This window comes from Eretmochelys imbricata, chromosome 15 (assembly GCF_965152235.1).
Source record: "Eretmochelys imbricata isolate rEreImb1 chromosome 15, rEreImb1.hap1, whole genome shotgun sequence".
NCBI classification, from domain to species: Eukaryota; Metazoa; Chordata; order Testudines; family Cheloniidae; genus Eretmochelys; species Eretmochelys imbricata.
In genome coordinates this window covers 26,238,768-26,258,614 of record NC_135586.1, presented here as the reverse complement: position 1 = coordinate 26,258,614, position 19,847 = coordinate 26,238,768, and the positions used below count along the sequence as shown (strand labels likewise).

Genomic DNA, 19,847 nt, shown 5'->3' with positions numbered 1-19,847 from the left:
TAAGAAATGCAGAATCAGGGTCATAGTGAGAAGAGTCTTAGCCTGATAAACTATAATGATTCTGAAGTACTGAACAAATATGTTAGTTCATAGATTATTAACAAGGAAGATAGTAATGTGCTCTTTGAAGTAGCGGGCGTGAATTGTCAGTCTAATTTCTGCCTGAACTCCAGATCTGTGTGATAAATACAGTGACAACGTCATGCAAAAATGTACATTTTTAAAAAACAAAATACCACAAGAGATTCTTCCACACTCTGAACTCACTTCACCCAGCCAGTTTCATGTTGTTTTTTATTATTATTTCCATAATTGGTCATAGAAATAAGTGCTTTTCTGCTGGGATCTTGTTTGCAGAGCTTTCAGCCTGTCATTAATCACCTCCTCTTTTGTGTTTCAGTGTTTGAACTGGTAAAACAAGGGTAAGTATTGAACCTTGATATTACGTCTCCAAACTTAGTGACTGTTGAAGCAAATGTATTTCATAAGCAGTGTGTGAGAGTGTAGTTTGGTTGAAATAGTGCATACAGTGGGCCAAATTCCTTACACAGTGGTGATGCGGAAGGTGTTAAAGTAGGTCTCCCTATGTTGTGGTCTGCAACTTACAATTTAGATCATCCTAGCTATGTTACTTGGGGTGTGAAAAATTCTCACCCCCTGAACACTGTAGTTAAGCCAACCTTTACCCCTCCCTCCCTCCCCCCCCCATTGTAGATGTGGTTAGGTTGACAGAATAAGTCTTCCATGGCTCTAAGTACCACTGCTCCTGGTGGTGTATTACCTACATTGACAGAAAAAACCTTTCAGGCGATGTAGGAAGTGTCTACACTATGGCATTGCAGCTGTGCTGCTGTAGCCCCTGTTAGCTGCTTTTCTTGCCGCAATCTCTCTTCTGGCTTTTGTGTATGTGAGTTACACTGACTGAGGCTCTCTGACGTGCTCTGAGTTTATCCATGAGAGTGTAGAATGAGCCCAAATGATTGTGAGATGTGGAATTCTGTGTCCAGTCCAGCACTTTATTGCATGTCTTGGGAAAATGGCACAAGGCCATGATCTACAACTGCAGATACCTGTGTCGGCTTGTGCATGTGTGTGCAGTATGCTACAGTCAGACGGTCTCAGTTCTGGTCTAGGATGTCAGCAGCTTGTCTGAGTTTTATTCCTTTCATCCTGCTACATCAGCAGAGGACAGAGGCAGCATGTCCTAGTGGACAGGACTTCAAACTGGGAGTTAAGAAATCTGAGGTTCTGACTCTGCTGATCACTGTGTGACCTTGGGCAAATCATGTAACCTTTTTGAGCCTTAGTTTCCTCATCTTTAATATGGGGATAATAATGCTCACTGAACTTTGTTTTGAGATTTACAGATGAAAAATTCTAGGAAAAATAAAATAGGGTTTAAATGGCATGAGAAGTTTAGGAGAAAGTATCTTTGAATTTAGTAAAGGCTGTTTGCAGTTCTCATGAAAGCAGCATTAGCAATGTAATTGTAACTAAAACTAGATTGTTAGCTCTTTGGGGTAGGTTCTATGTTTGTACAGCCCCTAGCACAATGGCTATGGCTCCTAGGTGCTATAATAATTCAAATAATAAAACTGTTAGAGCTGAAGATTTCCCTTATTATCATGGGCAAGAAGCTGAAAACACAGTAAGCCAATGTGTTTCTTTGTGGATTGATGATACAGTTTTCCGGCATGAGAATTTAAACACCCATTGAGGTTATGTTGATATGTATCTTCTCCCTCAGTACTGAGAATTAGCTTGGGTCCTCTTGGAGAGAGAATGAAATGCTGAGTGCTCCTCACCTCTTTCTCTCTCCCCCCATCTTACAGTGGGGAAGTCCATGTATCCAGCTGAAAAGTAATTGTGTACTGTAGTCTCCTCTGTCCTTGACAGGCGTAGGCAACTTCCATTAGTGCTAGTGGAGGGTAATCCTGTGCAATAGATAATAGATGCTAATGGGTCGTCTTCTGATCCTCTCTACTTGTGAGGCCATTTCCTGTGTTATCCATCAATCTTCTTTGGCACTCAGCCTGCTGAGTGTCTGCAGTGCTAGCGTGAGATGGGATTTAGGAGGATATAGACGATCATTTACGGGAACAGTAAAGGGGTGGGCAGTGCAAGCAGCATGGTTCAGTGAGTAGGGCACTGGATGGGGACTCACGAGACCTGGATTCTATTCCTGGCTATGTCATTGACATGCTGTGGGACCTTGGTCGAGTCACATTCATCTCTCTGCCCCCTTCCACCATTGATCTGTCTTCTCTGGTTAGATTTCAAGCTCTTCAGGGCAGGGACTGTCTCTTCCTATGCATTAGTGCAGTGCTCAGTACAGTGGGTCCCTGGTTTTGGATGGGACCTCTAGCTGCTATTATAATACCGATGATAAATATATGGGCATCCTCCACCAATGTGAAGAACAAAAGGGGACTCTTGGACAGAGCAAGGCACTCTAGCATCTCTTCAGCTCTGTCTACTTCATTAGATGCTGGATCCTTCAGAGATTCAAGACGGGCAGCAGCATCTCCCACAGCTTTTGGGAAAATGTGCAGACTCTGGCAAAGAGACACATGTCAAGGTGGAGCTAATTAGTTTAACTTTCCTCTGTGAGTCCCACCCGCCTTCCAAAGAAACACCCCTGCAGTGCTGATGGCAAAAGAATGATCTGAACTTTGCAGTTAGCCCTGGGACACTAGAAACCTCGATGGATCCTAAATAGACGGGGGCGTGGCACCAGATCCTGTGCTTCAACATTTCTCTGAGATACCACAGGAGAGGGTGCAAAACTGGGGAAATAAGGCTATAGGGGAGAAGGGAGATTTTCCTTGCAATGGCCACGTTAAGGGTCACATTCTGCTCTCAGTCCCAGTAAATCCAAAGCAACTGCATAGACTTTAAGGGAGCAACTGCAGATTGGCATGGGTGAAATAGAGGTTGGGATCTGTCCCTAAATCTCTTAGTTTGAAGGAAATAATGAGTAAAAAGAGGAGACCGACATTCCTGGGGTTGAAGAAAATTCCATCTGTCCCTCAGATAGAAAGGATACAGTTCTGAAAGGATGAACTGATGAACCAGTACAGCCATCCATTGTGACCTATGGAAGAGCTATGTAAGGTCCAGATGTGCAAGCCAAACAGCTGCCAAGGTGCTGTTCCAAGTTCTGTACTCTGTTTCTTTCTAACATGACTCAGTTAATCCCTTCCCCTGTCCCACTTTGACTTTTTAGAGTGATACGAACCGGATTCTGGGGTCAAGCGGGGACACAGCTATTAATGGGAGAGCGCCTCGGTACACCACTTTAGTTTTTGTGCTGTGTGACTGTGTAGAGGGAGATTGGCGTGGAGCCCACTAGAGCCGCTTTCCCAGCGTGTGCTGAGGAAGTGGGTTTGAAGACACTTGAAACACGATTGGGTGCCAGGAGGAAACCACATTGGAAATCCTTGGAAACTTCTCTTCCCAAGAGCCCAAACCTCAGTGAGAATCAGACCTAAGAGAGGGCAGCTCAGCACTTTCGTGTCTGTAAGAGGCGTCTTTCACTGAAATGGCTCTTAGTTCTCTCAATCTTTGAATTGTATAGATCTCCACTTTCAGGCTGCTTCTAAAACACCACTTAGTCCAGGAAGCATTTCTACTGTGATGGCTGCTTCCTATCCTGTGTACATTCTGCCTTCCTGTAATGTTTGCCTTAGGCAATGTCTCTAGATTGCAAGCTCTTTGGGACGGGGAAACTTTATCTATGGAGCCAAAATCCAATAATTTATCCAGTGCTGTATGCACGTACCTTACTGTGTATGTTAATGACCTGGATCCTAATGGACCAGACCCTAATTTCTTCATTCCACCCTCATTCAAGCAACGCTCCGACTGACTTCAGTAAGAGTTTTGCCTGACTCAAAGCTGACTGAATCCTTCAGGATTTGGCCATCTAATAATAAAGGGAGGAACTGCCACTGCCAAGTTAGCATTTGTGCATGAACGTGATGCCACCGAGGGGAGCAGAGTCCTGCTGCTCGGGCTCTTGTGTGGATCACAACCCGTGGCATGTTCTGGGGTGACAGAAACGGTGCCATCCATCCAGGTGCCCACGCAAGAGGGGAAATCATGGAACCTGTTATATAGAGGAATAGGTAAGATGTAGGCCTCCATCTTTGGCTACAGCCAAAGGACATGCAGCATAACTCACAAGGCCGCAAAGGTGACTTTAAGCCACTTTTCTACTTCCCTGGTCCTCGTCCTGGGCCATTGTGTTCTGAACTGACCCCCCTCCCCAGGGTAGTTTGGGGTAGCTTGGGGGCTGCTGTAACTTAGGCAAGCTGTCAAGCTCGGGGGCAGTTACAGTAGCTGGGAATTGCTGGGTTTTAGGGGAGCCCTAAGCCACCCACCAAGAGGAGGGCTAGTGTAGGAGCTATTTTCCAGTTCTGCACCAGCAGAGGATCCCACTCGGCTGAGATTGTGGCTGGCTCCGGTGGCGTTAGGGCCGCTTTGCAACAGCGTAGTGCAGCAAAGGGGCTCTAATGCAGCCAAAGATCGGGGACATAAAATCTCTCCCTTGGAGTAGCAGGGGCAGCTGAATGTCTGGCACTGCCTTTCCTAGGCAGAGTAAGTGTAAAGGTGCCACTGTATCTACCATATTAAAATTGAGTTCCCTAGCTTGTTTTTTCTGGTGACATAGGATATGTCTACACTGCAATTAAACATCTGGAGCTGGTCTGTGGGGTGTCCCAGAGCCTGGGCTCCAGCACACGCTCAAACATCTACACCGCAGTTAAACAGCCCTGTAGCACGAGCCCAAATCAGCTGACATGGGCCAGCCCCGGGTGTTCATTGCAGTGTAGACAGACCTAGAGATAACTAAAAACCATGTGTCAACATGCTGAGCCACAACAATGCAACATGATTATTTTTATAGTGTAGACAGGGCCTAATATGCTGACGTTCTGGTTTACTATAGTGAGTTAATTCACAGCATTTGCTGAAGCCATGAAGGAGAGTTGTGGGATAGCCAGGGCAATGAGCTAAAGAATCCATTATCTCTTGCTGGGTCAGAGCTTTGCTACCTGTTCTCTTAAACATCAGTCAGAAAAAGAAGCCTCTGACATCTTGTGGGTTCTAAACTGTACTCCTCTTCCTCATGAGCCCTGCTTTGTTGCCTTTCCAGGCCTGTGATGGAAGTCCCTGCCATGAAACCTCTCACTGAAGATCAGGCTCGGTTCTACTTTCAGGATCTGATCAAAGGCATCGAATACTGTAAGCTTGTAAACAGAAACCACTGGCGGTCTTAACAACTTGGGGGCAGATCCACAGCTGGTGTAATTCAGCTGGCTTCAGCAAAGCTACCCTGACTGACCCCAACTCAGGATCTAGCCCTTAGTTTCGACGTCCTTGTTAATTGAGATTTGCAGTCCCTGTGTGTTTGGTCATTTGCTCTTAGCTACCATCCCCTAGTTGTGTTACAGGCATGCACTGTCATTAAATGTCCTGCTATTTCTTTAACACACAGTGCACTATCAAAAGATTATCCACCGGGATATTAAACCTTCCAACCTTCTAGTTGGGGAAGATGGTCACATCAAAATCGCTGACTTTGGAGTGAGCAATGAGTTCAAAGGAACCGATGCCCTCCTGACCAACACTGTGGGCACCCCTGCATTCATGGCCCCGGAAACCCTCTCAGAAACAAGAAAAATCTTTTCTGGCAAGGTATTTTGTAGTGAGGTTTCTTTATAACTGTCTCTTTAATATATACATGCTTTTCGGGCTCCATGTGCAAGAACTAGCTATAATATTGTATTCTCTTTTTCTTCCAAGGCTTTGGATGTATGGGCCATGGGAATCACGCTCTTCTGTTTTGTGTTTGGACAGGTAATGAGTTTCTTGTTTTGTGCCTGGTCAGTGAGTCAAGATGTCTCTCTACACAAGGCTCTGGGTGGTGTTTCATAGAGTGAAATTTATATCTCTTCCCCCCCCCCCCCAAGCCTGATCCGTCATGGCTTCTTCTCCCATAACCTATCCCTGTGCTGCACTGGGGACGGGCCAACATTCCCTCCTTCATTGTAAGGCAGAGGCCTGCCTTACAATGAAGCTGCTGCTCCTAAGGCCCAGCCCCTTGCGTAGTCCATCTGCAGGGCTTCATTGCTGTAGAGTAGAGACCTGCGTGGGGACTTCTTAAAATCCTGCTCCCACTATTATGGCCACAGGATCCCAGTCTTGCTGCAGGGCTCTACCCTAGTCCCGCACAGGGCTCTGCTAGAGAGTGTCTTGTGCAACCCACAGCTCCGTAAGTGGTTTTTTATGAATGTCTAATCATTCACTCGTAGGGTGTCTGGACATTACTGCAGCGGTTTTTCTCACTGGGTGTGGGGATGGTTAGTGATAATGAAGTAATTCCTGCCCTGATTCATTTATATTGTCATGGCATCTGGGCATTTCACATTCAGTTTAAAATCAATAACCGCAAGCTTGGGTGACTCAGTGAAATTGCACATGGCCCATGCCTGCTGTGATGCTAACAGATTCATTAGTTGAAAGCCCAAGTAAATGGGCGAGCTTTTCCCGTACCCTGCACGTGACCAAACAGTAGATCCATTTGACCAGCAGAGGGCACCTCTGCTGAGAACATCTTTGTGCCAGTCCTGGGCGAGCAAGAGCTCATCCAACAGAGATTTTAACTGGTGCAATGGGACGTAGAGGGAGAGATGGCTTAATAAATGATGCTGAAGAATGGATGACCCTGTCGGGCTCCCTTCCAAACCCCAGGGTCGATCCAGTAGTGCTTGCACATGAGACGCTCCTCTGTTTTCAGAATGCTCAAGGAGTGCAGGGTGGGCCTGTCCAGATTGTTCAACCAGGACCTGTTCTAGTCTGTCCTTTGGGTCCATGCTATGTAAAGGTGTCATTTTTGTTGTTGTTTTTAAATGAAGCTGAACAAAATAATGTGGTGAGAAAATTGGCCATATGTTGTATTTTCCTCCTAATTCTTTCTCCCTCTCCTTTGAAACCTGCAAAATTCTTCCCAAGGCAAGTGATGTGTTCTGCTGACTCCACCAAATTGCCTTATTGCTTAACAAATCCTGTTTGTTTTTGTTTATTTGTGACTAGTGCCCTTTTATGGATGAGAGGATTCTAAGTTTACACAGTAAAATCAAGACCCAACCCCTGGAATTCCCAGATCAGTGAGTACATAGAAGGCTTTTTATTATTTATGCAAATTGGAAAGTGAACACCATTTCCCCAGGCTCCCAGAAAGCACAGAGTAGGTGGAACTGGATCTTATCCAATGAGATTTTACAAAACTATAACCCAGACCACCGATACGTCCCTTTCTCTGCTGCACTCATCCCTGGAAAACTCCCTTCAAACTTGGCATGGGGTCAAAATTTGTTGATCTACAGCTGTTGAAAAAATGTTTGTGATCTTTAAGTTCCGGAGTCTCCAAAGGGAATTAAACTCTTCCATTGCCACACGGTGGATTTCTGTCCAATCTGTCCATCTTCTTTTTTTTATACCCTGCACATCCCTGACCGCTCTGAGCGTGGTGATTTATTTGACTCCTCGTCATCTCAGTGTGTATTTGCTTCTCCTATGGAAACTCTCTTGGGGACAGTTACATGGGGGTGGGTCCCTCCTTCCGGAGGCAGTGACTAAATGAAGAAGTAACTGATCTGAGTAATACCCTGGATTCCTAAATGTTCTACTACTCCTTATTCCTTGGTTCTCCTTCATTTAATCCCATTCCCAAACACCAGTCACCTCCGCTCAGAGCTTTACCAAAGTGAGTGCTGGGCAACGTGGGCCTCGGGATTCAGCTCTGCGATGGAGCAGAAATGAGTGTGCACGCTGCATGCTCGTTCTCTAGCACTAGTCTGAGCACTCTGCAGAAGCACAGGTATTTAAGCCCCGGGTGCTATGTCCAGACCTGTCCCTCCCCCCAAACACCGCTTTGGAAATGAGCTGATATGATGAAACCTGGCAATGAGAAGTGGCTGTGAACGCTTTCAAATTAACCCATGGCTCACTTTAATTTCCCAAGGCCAGACATTACCGAGGATTTCAAGGATCTGATCATGCAGATGCTGGATAAAAACCCTGAATCCAGGATTTCAGTTCCGGAAATCAAGGTATTTGCCAGCTGGAAATGAAGCTTTGTTGGTGAGTTGCGACCTCGCTACTGTCCGGGCTGTTTTTATTTTGTTGCATTTTCTTTGCTCAGTCTTGTCTGGTCAGTTTATCATTCATTGCTCCCTCCCCTATCTGCCAATGCCTCCTTTTCAGGCCCTCCTGAGCCTTCTCCATCCCGGAACCTCTTGTGCCTACAAGACTAGGCCACATAAAGAAATTGTCTGCGTCCAATTTTCTGGGCTACTAGGATAATATTGCAAAACAGCCTTCCCAGGAGACTTCTGTCCCTTTCTCCCTGCTGGAGCCCAGAACGGTTGAGCAGCTGTGAAAATGGCAAATAAGGTTGGGGAAAGGCAGGAACCAGGGAGAGCTAATAAGCTATTTCTGAACCTTCAGAAAGGGTTCAAGAACTGGACAATGGTTGATGGTGTTTGGAGAGCAGGCAAAAGTTTTCTTCTTTTCTTTTGAACCTATTCTCCCATTTCTGCTGCGGTCTGTTGAAAATCTGGGACTAGGAGTTCCATGGATTCTACTCCAAGCTCTGCCACTGTCTCTGTGCATGACCTTGGGCACATCATTTCACCTCTTTGTGCCTCCATTTTCCCATCTGTAAAATAAGAGTAATGATGGCTCCCTATCTTTGTAAAGCATGTGCAGATCCATGGATGCAAAGTGCATTGTAAGTGCCACCCATTATTTATACTTTCCCTTCCTACGTGACTACAGGCCTGGTCCACAGAGTTTGGATCTACAGTTGCACTTCCCCAAAGTTTGAGGGTGTGTACATCTGGAGTTCTGGTTTGAGCTCATCTCTAGTCCTAATGATCTGGGATTGTTCATTCCTCTAGCTCACTAGATTAAAGGGCAGAGCATCCCTGATTCCTTAATAACTCACAGACCTATGAGTACTGTAGCTGGAGAGATGCGGTGCGCTTGCCAGGTCTGGGTTGTTCTCATTTTTTCCAAAAGAGGAAATAGTTTCTGACAGGCTGTGTTATTAATTGAAGTTGCACCCGTGGGTCACTAAGAACGGAGCGGAACCACTGCCAACGGAGGATGAGAACTGCACGCTCATCGAGGTGACCGAAGAAGAAGTCGAGAACTCGGTCAAACACATCCCGAGCCTGGCCACAGTGGTGAGTAACATAGGCCAACCGTTCACTCAGTGTGTGCATGGAAAATGGTCTGATCTTACTGCCCCAGCGTCGCTGCTCAGACCTAGCTGTGCTGATGAATGATTAGAGTTGAGGACTAGGTGCCAGGACTCCTGTATTCTCTGTTTCTAATGCACCCATCCATGGGGTGGCATATGGGCACCATGCAGCAGCATGTGGCATCTCTGGGTCAGAAACCTTTCCTGAAATAGATCTAGGACAGCACTGCCCTTCTAAGCAGCTGCTAAAGAGATCACAAAGTCAGTTGCTTGGTGGAGATAGCCTTCCCCTCAAGCTGGCGTGGAACTGAACTGTGTGTGTCTGGAGATCATTCAGAGCAGTCCATTAAGACGGGATGTTGTCTAAGTTGCTCTCTTGTCGCACTTCCCCTGGTCTGCAGATCTGAGTCTCTTATCTCCTAGTGCTGAGGCTTCCCCATCCCCCGTCATTTTTAACCCCTTTCTAAAAACCATCTGATTGGAGCATCTGTGGCTGCCATCTTGCAACTGCTGTTTAGTGGGAGTTTGGTGCTTCTATTGGACCTTCTAAACTCCAGCTTGTAACTCCACATTAGCGACTTGCTTTTAACCTGGCAGCTCTGGGCCTTTGGTCACGCCTGTCCTGTGTCCTGCACTGAAGGGAAATCTCGGTGTATAGTAGTGGGAGTTAGCAGAAGACTACTCTTAACTTGCCTCAGGGTTTTCATGTGGCTGTTTGTAATATGGTGCTGTGGAGGAAAAAAGGGAAACAAGTTGGTTTTTCCCATCTTGCCAGCTTGTGGTTCGCTCTCAGATTTCAAAGCTCTCATACGTTGCCTCTCGATGATTGCAAAGCCCAGCTCCACAGCAGAACCATATTTAAAATTCTGGACGATATGGAGAGGAGGGCTGCGCTAAACAGAGACCAGGACTTCAAGCAGGTATCCCTGGGCCTATTGAGATGTTCTTTTGACCACCACTGGAGCCATGGCTGCTCAGTGGCATTGTCATTGTTTTAGTTTGTACCTTCCGCTTTTTGACTGTGTGCCGCAAGGTGTCTTGGGAGGTGCTGTGCTGCCTTCCCCTTCCTGCCGCTGTGCCCCAGACTCTCACTTTACTGAAAGGGAACAAATCTGGGAGGAAGAACAATGATTTTTGGCAACCGTGTCTGCCTGTGTTCTGGTGAGCAGACAATGGAGCAATCTGTGCTCCATGGCCTCTTTCCTTTTAGAGAACCAAATTCTGCCCAGCTTAGCGCACCCTGAGTTCTGTGAGAATTGCGGGTGCTCAGAGCTTTGCAGGATCAGGCCCGGCAAGGATAGTCTCTGCATCTGCTCCTCCCTGGGCTCAGCTTCACATCAGACAATCTCTGTGTTCCCAACCCCAAATCTCCTACGCCTGGAATTCATTAGCAGCAACCTCCTTCCTGTCCTGCTGTCACGTTTTTGATTTAAGTCATTATTTAGAAGAAAGGGAAAAAAAACTGCCTCCATTTTTATTTCTGCCTTTGTTTGTGAATAGCTCACCTGCTTTAACGTCCCTGTAATAGACTGGTTTTTAAATGCAAACATTGTGTGTTGCCCTGTGCGAGATGCAAATACCATCCCCATCCTGAAGAGTTTACAATCGAAGGAGAACGTTGGAAAAAGTTTCGACCTTTTTTCCCCCAGAAGTGCTGAGTACCCACAGCCCCATTTGAAATCAATGTGTGTCTAGCACAGTTGAGTGCAAAATGAATGATTTATTCAACTTGTTTTGCCTCTTTCTTTTTTTCTATTCATGAGTTGGCCACTGACAGGTTGCAGAATTCTCAACTTTGATTTGTACTTCAAAATTATTCACAAATTTCTCCAGGGAATAATTCTTAGTCTGCCTGTCAAGCTGCAAATGTTACACTGAGGTATAAGATTCACACACTCTTGGCTTTTTACATTAATCACATTGAGTGACTTTGTAACCCACTGACAGTACATTCAAACTATACACCCGATTGTAATACTCACAGTTTGCACTATCATGGTTAGCTGCATCCTTAATTCAATCAGGGAACTGATGCAATAACATGTAAGTTACGAAACTAAGTGGTAACATGAATTTCAAAGTCTTTTTTTCTGTAACTTTTGTGCTTCGCAGTTAAAGTTAGCTCAGTACAAACTATAGAGTTTCCAATCACAATTCAGTTTTGGCAAGTATTAAAGCAAATTCCACCCCCCCACCCCAATCCCCCAATCAAATTGTGTTTTTAATGAGTATTCCTGCCATTAAAGACCAAGCAGCTGGAAGTTCACAGAAAGTGAACCCAGCAGGGTGACAGATACATGCAAATCAAAATTCACTTTTGAATTAGAAAGATTATTGGAGAAGAAAATGTTGCATTCTTCACTCAGGTTTCATATCCAGTCTCCTGTGGTTTGAAGTGTGCATATGTAGCTCTGAGGAGTTTCAGATAAAGAAATGAGCTTCTGTACTAAGCAGTTGGAGACCTGGCAGTCGTCATTATTGTTAAATGAAAACTTTGCCCAGTCTAGGCTTGTTTTTAATAGTTTGCTAAAGCACAAACTCTATCGATTTGGTATAAACTTCAAACATTTCCGTTACTCTTGAGTGGAAATGCACTGCTATTGGAAAGGGTTGTCCCTGACTGAAATCAATCTTGTCCTGCAGATCTTGGTTAAAACGATGATCCGGAAACGATCTTTCGGGAATCCATTTGAGGGGAGCAGGAGAGAAGAACGATCGCTGTGCGCCCCAGGGAACCTACTGACGTAAGTGTCCTCATCTCGCTCAGGTGCAATGCATGCTTCCAGAGTGATTTCCAGGGAGTGAATAGTCACAGTGCAAAACACCAGCAGAGCCTGAGAATTTTTATTTAAAACCTGTACTACAACCGGGGTTTTAGTTGATACAATGTACGTACTGAATCTAATCTCAACTCTATTTGTACCCATAGAAGACAGCATTTCAGTGATAAGGGAAGTGGTTCTTGTAAGTTACTTATAACGGAGGCACACCGTGCTATGATACTTCACAAATGGTGTCCTGTACCAAATCCGAATGAAATCAGATCCTTGTCCCTAAAGAATGCTCAGCCTCTGTTTTATAGATCTACTATAGCCTGAGCCAGTTCAAGGAACATGGCTCCCTACGCACATATGAGTGGAAATGCTGATTTAGTTAGTGATTTAGGACCAAATTTTCAGAGGTTCTGAGCTCCTAAACTCCCCCCAGGAGACAGAGCTGTAGGTGCAGGAAAAGTGTTCGACATCCCTCAGGATTTGTCCTTACCGTTGCCATTTCTGTGCGGATTAGAGAGACAGAGGCTCCTCCTCCAAGCCAGTGTTTTAGGGTCTACGAATTTGGAGCCTGAGCCTATACGGTGCTGAGCTTCCTCCACTGCTGTTGAAACCAATAGGAACTATGGGCGCTCTCCATCCTGCAGATGGCACTCGCCACCAGACAGGATTGGACCCACTGTAAGTAGTGAAATGCAGATTATGATCTGAGTCCTGGAGCTCAGAAAGCCTTATGATAAGAGGAAAAACATTAAAGTGTTAGCTCTACTGTTCACTTCCTGCATGTGAATGGGGCCTTCCTATCGGAGGAGTGTCAGAGTGATTGTAAACCTGGCACCTTCTTACTCTTCTCATCTGCTCCTGGAAAACCAACACCGCTAAGAGAGCGCGAGCTGGAATCTAGTCCACGTTGGTTCCTTTCAGCTCATTATGGGGAGATGGGAAAAAGGCGTCGGACACTGTGGTCATCTTACCTGATTTGTGCTCGTTCTCGCTTCACTTTCCCACTCCCCACAATGCTAGAAAAAACAAATCGGTAAATGTGAAGTATGACATCAGTCAGACTTACCCGGCAGTGCCTTCTGCCTGTCCGTTCATGTAGGCAACGTATACGCCAGGGAGCTCTGGGACATTCCCAGATAACGTGTGATGCAACTCCAGAGGAGCGTTTATCTCTTTGGGTTGTGTTCCCTCCAAAATTGTCTCTCTACAGAGATCTAGGTACTAGGAGAGGGATCACAGTTTGGGGACACATGTACACCAGGAAGCGGTGTTAGTGCTACAAGCCGTGGCTCTCGTAGGAAGGCTTCAGAATCGGGGGCTGTCTGTTCACCATGAGCCCAGTAACCGATTGCCATTATTTCAACCAATGAAGCCCATAAGCTGTAGGAAAATTACATTTAAAATAGGATAGTCCTTAAAACCATGAATGGAGCTTTCTCAGAAAGTGGATCAAACATTACTAGTAAATAACTGGTAAATGACAAAAGCTCTTCTGACTGCATGCAGTGGATGACAGACATGCATGAATTGCTGTTCTGATAACAGGAATACTCTTGTCTGGATTTCCTTGCTAAAATTTTCCTTGCTAGCATGGTCACTTATATTAACCTGGAGGACACAGAACTGAATTTTGCCAGTAAATTAATCAGGCAGCTTAAAGATGCATTGTTTTTCTTTCTGTTTGCATTGCAGCTGTGAAACGTTAATAAGTTACCTTTTAGAATAAAGGTTTCACTTTAATAAACTGATCCACTGTGTTGGGATCTATTTTGTACTAAATGCAAATTAATAAATAAAAACAAACGTTGGACTTCTTGTTTGCCATCACCTTTTCCCCCTCATTTGACGCAGATTTTTTCACTGGGGCTCATTCCATTGATGATAAGCTCCCAAGGGCTTATATGTGGGCCAGCGCTGTAATCACTTGCAAAACACCCACTGACTTCAGTGGAGCCAGGATTTCACCCCAAGTGTCTTCCAGCTCAGGCGCCCGTATGGGCTTTCTAACGGCCTTGCTGAGCTTGTAGATGCTTACTGTGAAGTTCCCATTTCCTACCAGCACACAGTACGTCCAGCTCCACTAGTTCCCAGATGGATGAGGGCTTGGTGTCCTGCCTGCTAATGCTTAGAATGGGCTGCGTCTGCATGGGAGTTCAAGTGACGACATCTCTTACGCAGAACGCTCCTGTCTGGGTCAGTCCTGTGTCTATTCAGCACCTAACTGCCTGGTGCAGAAAATTGATTTTCATTTGAACCAGAGCCCTTGTATATGAACCCAAAAGACCACTAATGCCTGTGATTTTGGTGTGTTGCATTTGTAATTCTGGCTGTATAAGGCATTTTCCGTCTGAATAAACTGGAAGATCAATCTAGTGAAATATCATCACAGACTAACAGAGATCATATTGTCAGTTTCAAGTTACTGAAGTTGAAACACATCCTGGCAGATTCAGTCTGTGTCAGTTTAAGGTTGCAATACAAAGAATACATTATTGGATTCTGCTGCTCTACCAGTGTCTAACAAAGGTAGAGCTGCAGTTTCTTGACACTTGCATCCTGTTTTAATTTCCCAAAGTACCCCAGGCATTTGCTTGGTTTTTCTACTGAGAATCTTAAGACAGATGCATCGTGGGGGATTGAGCTTTCTGAATGGAAGGGTTGACAAACCACTGAAAGTGCTGTTGCTGGACACTTGCTTTCACCGTTCACGCTCCTCTCTCGAGCAGTATCTAAAGGGCATGGTAATTTACTTAAATTTTCCCCAAAGACCCTGTATTATGTTGATTACAAGAGGCTCAGCTGACAGATGTGTGTGAATCTTTTCCATAGCCAATGCTCGATTCCTTTCTGGGCATGCCTGGAACTTAAGCAAGTAAATCCCCCAGTTATCCATTTGGGAGTAGGTTTATATAAGATCTTGTCCTGAGATGTGTTCAATCAGTAAAATTCACCCTGTGCAGAGGGACAGAACAAGGCCTATGCACCAGCCAACTGAATCCTATTTTGAGAGATTAAGTAGGATTTAAATTGTATCTAGACCTCAGACTGGCCTGCAGAGGGATGAATTTCACCTTATGCATGTAACTCTTGTTGACTTCAGATGGAGTTGTGCATGGAAGACATCTTCTCGTTTGTATGTTGTTAACTGTGAGCTAAAAGAATGTATCTGCGTATTTTCTGAGTCTTTTTCTTATATTCTGAATTGTAGTTGACAGTCTGACACTCAAATCCTATTTATATTGGTGATTTATTTGATTGTTGTTCTACAACAGAGCTGTAATATTTTACATGCTGTGGTTAACAAGCTCCTGTCTCCTCCATCACCGATCAGCTACGGAAGCGGTTGTCAAACACAGTAGATGAAAGTAACTTGTTTTATTTTTGCCAAACACCCCCCCACAAACACGGGTTAAAACAATCATGTGAAGTGAACTAAGTGTCTGAGGGCTAGACAGAGGGGGTAAGGAGGTGATCTGTTTTCTCTATTACCATATATGCGTTATACCATTTGATTTTATGTGGCCCAGAATCTTCCCATATTTCTTTAATCTCCCCCCAGCCTCCACTCTTCTGCAGTCTTTCATGTGAGGCTGCTTCCATGTGTGGTATGGTTTAATCTTTGATAGCTAGTACTGCTGCTTTCAAGTGGTTTGGGATATTGTTATGGCTATTAGAATGCTAATTCTTACCCAGTCTGCTCTGTCTTTACCTATTTAGGTTTCTTGTGCTTAGAAAAATAAACCATGATGTTGTGGTTGGTGATGTGGAAATTGTTTACTGTATGATATGTTGAAAGCATATACAGGGTTCCCCACCCACCCTCATATAAAATGTTTCCTTTTTAAGGGCACTAATGTGTTGTATTTCATTTTAAAGCAGGAAGCAAGGCAGCGAAGATAACCTGAAGTGCAATGACCTGCCAAATGTGGGAGGAGATGAATTTCTTTCATGAAATCCAACATTATGGTTATGACGGGCAACTTGGTCTATGGCTCCTTTTCTACAACATGCATCTGGGGAGAAGAGATGTCACAGAGCCTAAGCCAAATACACACAGCATGACATGGCCCTAGTACAGCATTATACGCTGCATGCAACGCTTACACAGCAGCATGTTGTAAGAAACCAGATTACAGCACTTGTCCTAAATATTGAACATCTCTGATTGCTAAATACATAAATGGACTGCTTGATTTATTGCTGGAAACATGTTGGCAGAGATCAGAAGGTGAGATGATGTGAGGGGCAGTGGTGGTGGTTTGCAAAAAGCAAACAAAGAAAGATGCAGTTGGAAATGGCTTTTAAGTGGTTTTCATGCCAAATATTTCAGAGAGACTGATGCCACAAGGTATTGTACAAGGGAGGTAGGCAGGCGTGTGAAGCTTCATACACAGCTGTAAAAACCAGAATGATGTACTTTGAGAGCTCACAACCTACCGGAAATGTTGTTGCATCTATTTTTTATTGTTTTTTCTAATTGACACATTTTAATTGCACGGAAGCGAAGTAAAAACCACCACATCACCTTTTTTCAACAATGCCTGTCTTTTTGAGCAAAGTTTGAACAGTTTGAATAAATAGCATCTTCAGGTAGTTCATAAACTAATGTTAATTACTGTGTTTTGAAGACACCACTTTTCCTAAAATCTTGACATTAGCATGGATAGATGTGCACTAGCTGGGCCAAGTATTCAGGGTACAGATGGAAAATGTATCTAAGGGCTTGAAGTTTGGTCTGAACTCTTACAGCAATGGGCGTTTTGTGTTAGGAGTTAAATCCTGTATTGCTGGGGTAAGCTGAACTCCTATTTTGAATGGCAAAAGAAGCACTAATGTTTCTAAATCTTTTACTTGAGCTCGGTAGATATATAGTTACATGTTAAATTCAGGGTAAAATCCTTCACTTCCATGTACATTACATGGTTTAATACAATTTAAAAAAACAATTTATGCTATTTGTAAGTATCTAAATAGACTTAAGGCTCATTTAGGATTTAAGATCTTATTGAAATATTTAGATTAGCTGGTAACTTTTCAAAGAAGCATTTTTTTTTCAAACTCTTAATTTGGATTTTGGGGCTAGATATTTCTGCAAACTAGTAGCCAATAGTTTGTAAATCCCTGTGGATCAGAGGCTAGTTAGCAGACTACAGTAATTTAAATGCACATCTAGTTTACGGATTACTCCGTACTAAGAGCATGTTCATCATCCCTGAGATTGCTTCGGAATGATTTTGCGGTGCCGTTAGAATCTAAACAGCAAGTGGTGGGATTCTGGCTTCTACATTAGATTTTCAGATAATGCATGCTCTGTTAGTATCTTGAGCAGAATAACTGAGGTAATCATGAATGTAGATGAGTGGGGATGAGATTCTCCTTGTGATTGGGAAGGGTCAAAATAGGAGGGATAGTCCTGTGGATAAAGCATGGCACTGAAAGGTGGGAGAGCTGATTCTTTTCTCAGCCCTCCCACTGACTTGGTGTGGGACCTTGGGCAAATCACTTAATCTGCCTGTGCAACTGGGAGAATGAAACTTCCCTACCATGTAAGGGGCTTATGAGGCTGAATTCTTTATCCTGCATGGAAGGCACTATAGAAGTGTCAAGTATTATTTTGATTTCCCCAACCTCTACCCTACAGCTGGCTTATTGGGCCAGAGCCATTATGAGGTGGTTGTGTTCTTGCCTTCCTCTGAAGCATCAGTTAGTGGACACTGCAAGAGGCAGGATGTGTTGGTGCTACATTCTGACCTGGTACAGCAAATCCCATCACCCTAGAAATGACAGACCTTTATTTAAGAGTTAGGAAGTTAATTTGGTAATTAGCAAGAAAAGTCCACTTATGCAAGTTCCCTTTCGCATAATAGCCTGTATAGTTGGCAAAGCCTTCTGGGTCCCAATAATCCAAGATTCCCTGTATTCCCAAATTGGTACTGGAATGGTACAGTCATCTTCTTTCCAAAGCTGATGACATGTTTCATATAAGAACCACAACTTCAGTAAATGTTTTAGGAGCAGAAACAATGAATCCGCAGCAGAGAAAAGGACACTCAGTTCTTCCTATTGCTTAATTTGAAGCTGTGAACTGCTATTGATTGCTCTGTGTCTTTGCTTCTTAATACCAAGAGGAATACCAAAGTAAACTCAAGCTTCAAAATTTCTCCTTCCTCTTTTCCCCAATTTTATTTCCTTTGTGGAAATACAGATCTGATAAAGAGTTGCCAGTTGGTTTCCTGCGCTTGTAAATGGGTTTGTTGTTTTGCAAAAAATGCATCTAAATGCTTAAAAGAAAATTCTTTCATTGTTCTTGCTGAGTAGTTTGCGTATCGTGTTTTTGTTTAAGGTCTGTGAGCGGCATGGAGATATAGTGTGGAATTTTTCCATTTACATTAAAGATTTGGTACATGCCATTTGATATCATTAAAGCTTAATTTACAAAACAGGAGCGATCAGGGGCCTGAGAGGTGCAATGCATCTTCTAAAACAAGCGCAGGTCTTCGGTACCTATCCGTATAGTATCTAGGCACCAGAGATTAGCTGTAGAACAGTTTATGGACATTGACCTTTGACTCTTAAGCATCCAAAACCTAAGAGCTTCCTCAAGCAAACTCCCCAAGGAATTTATTTTCCTGCTACACCCAGCTCCATGTCTGAGTAACAGTCTCCAGCCTGACCTCTCTGCCCAATATACTTCTCTGAATTAAGCTCTTTGTTTTATGTGGGCTTTCTTGTCAAAATATAAAGTGTACAAAGTGTGCGGAAGATCTGTTATCTAAATGCATGAGCCATTAGAGAAACTATATATACAAACCTGTTCAGTTTTGTACCTACTGTCCTTTACTAGTCAAGCTACCTTTTTTTGTAGTGAAGTAAGCCTTTTACCTGTGCCTTCGAACTGGGCTGTGGCTAGTTTTCCCCTTGAAACTCCTTTTAAAAACAAAAACAAAAAACAAAAAAAAACCCCAACACTGGCCATAAATTGTTGCTGACTGAGGAGCCACGTGGCTCTGAAATTGCAGTAGTAAAGCTGCTCTTGGTTGGTGGTTTCCAATTATCTACTGGATAAGGAATCTGGTGTTTCAAAGTCCTGTGATATTGCTGACTTTTATACTGTTGTTTAATGCCTACGGCTTGTTTTACTCCTATCCCTACTTACTATGCATTTTACTTCATCAAGTGTATAAAGTTTAAATACTATGTATTTATCACTTAAATTATATTAACTAATAAAAGAAATGTAGGTGTTTTTTCACAGATGTTCACACTTCTCTGTACAAATTGAAATAAATAGCCTGCAACCGTCAACCCCCAGTGAGCTCGTTGATTGGAGAACTTTTATTCTGCTTGACCCACAGATCTTTATCCTGCATTAGAGAAATGGTGAAACAGCAGGAACCTGCTAGCACGGTCAAGATCTTAATCATTCATTCTGCTACATGAGATGGAGAGTTCTTAATAGGGGCAAGGGGAAGAGACCATGATGACTGTGTTAGCCGTGGGGGGAGTATTACTGCAGACCAACTGCCATTTGTTGGATGCAACTGTCTCAGCGTAGTTGCATGGGAGGCTAGGGAAAGATCTTCAGGGTGGACTGGGCTTCGGCTTGAGTGTGCAAATTAAGTGGACGAAATTAGAGCAGCCCTCCCCAAGCCAGATTGTTCCTACTGCTCCTGTTTTGGTTGACTGTGTGCTAATGGAGGGCAGCTTCTGACACTTCTTTTGGGAAAACTTTTCCACTGCTGGAAAAATATTCAGTCTACTACTTCCCTTTCTGAGGACAGCACGCTGCAAAAAGCCCAATA

At 44.0% G+C, this 19,847-nt stretch overlaps 1 protein-coding gene across 2 annotated transcripts in view; it reads left to right on the top strand.

Moving 5' to 3' along the window:
* The window catches only part of CAMKK2 (calcium/calmodulin dependent protein kinase kinase 2), a 46,477-nt gene extending 27,127 nt beyond the window's left edge, over nucleotides 1-19,350 (top strand). Inside the window, exons 9-17 of one of the 2 annotated variants that reach the window (XM_077835054.1) lie at nucleotides 401-422; nucleotides 5,159-5,247; nucleotides 5,501-5,700; nucleotides 5,809-5,862; nucleotides 7,099-7,172; nucleotides 8,030-8,117; nucleotides 9,126-9,254; nucleotides 11,915-12,015; nucleotides 15,925-19,350. In XM_077835054.1, coding sequence (XP_077691180.1) covers nucleotides 401-422; nucleotides 5,159-5,247; nucleotides 5,501-5,700; nucleotides 5,809-5,862; nucleotides 7,099-7,172; nucleotides 8,030-8,117; nucleotides 9,126-9,254; nucleotides 11,915-12,015; nucleotides 15,925-15,997 — 830 coding nt within the window. In that variant the 3' untranslated portion in view covers nucleotides 15,998-19,350. Of the gene's footprint in view, nucleotides 1-400; nucleotides 423-5,158; nucleotides 5,248-5,500; nucleotides 5,701-5,808; nucleotides 5,863-7,098; nucleotides 7,173-8,029; nucleotides 8,118-9,125; nucleotides 9,255-11,914; nucleotides 12,016-15,921 lie in introns of both variants that reach the window. The other variant, XM_077835053.1, reaches the window with a different exon arrangement.
* Nucleotides 19,351-19,847: the final 497 nt, after the last annotated feature.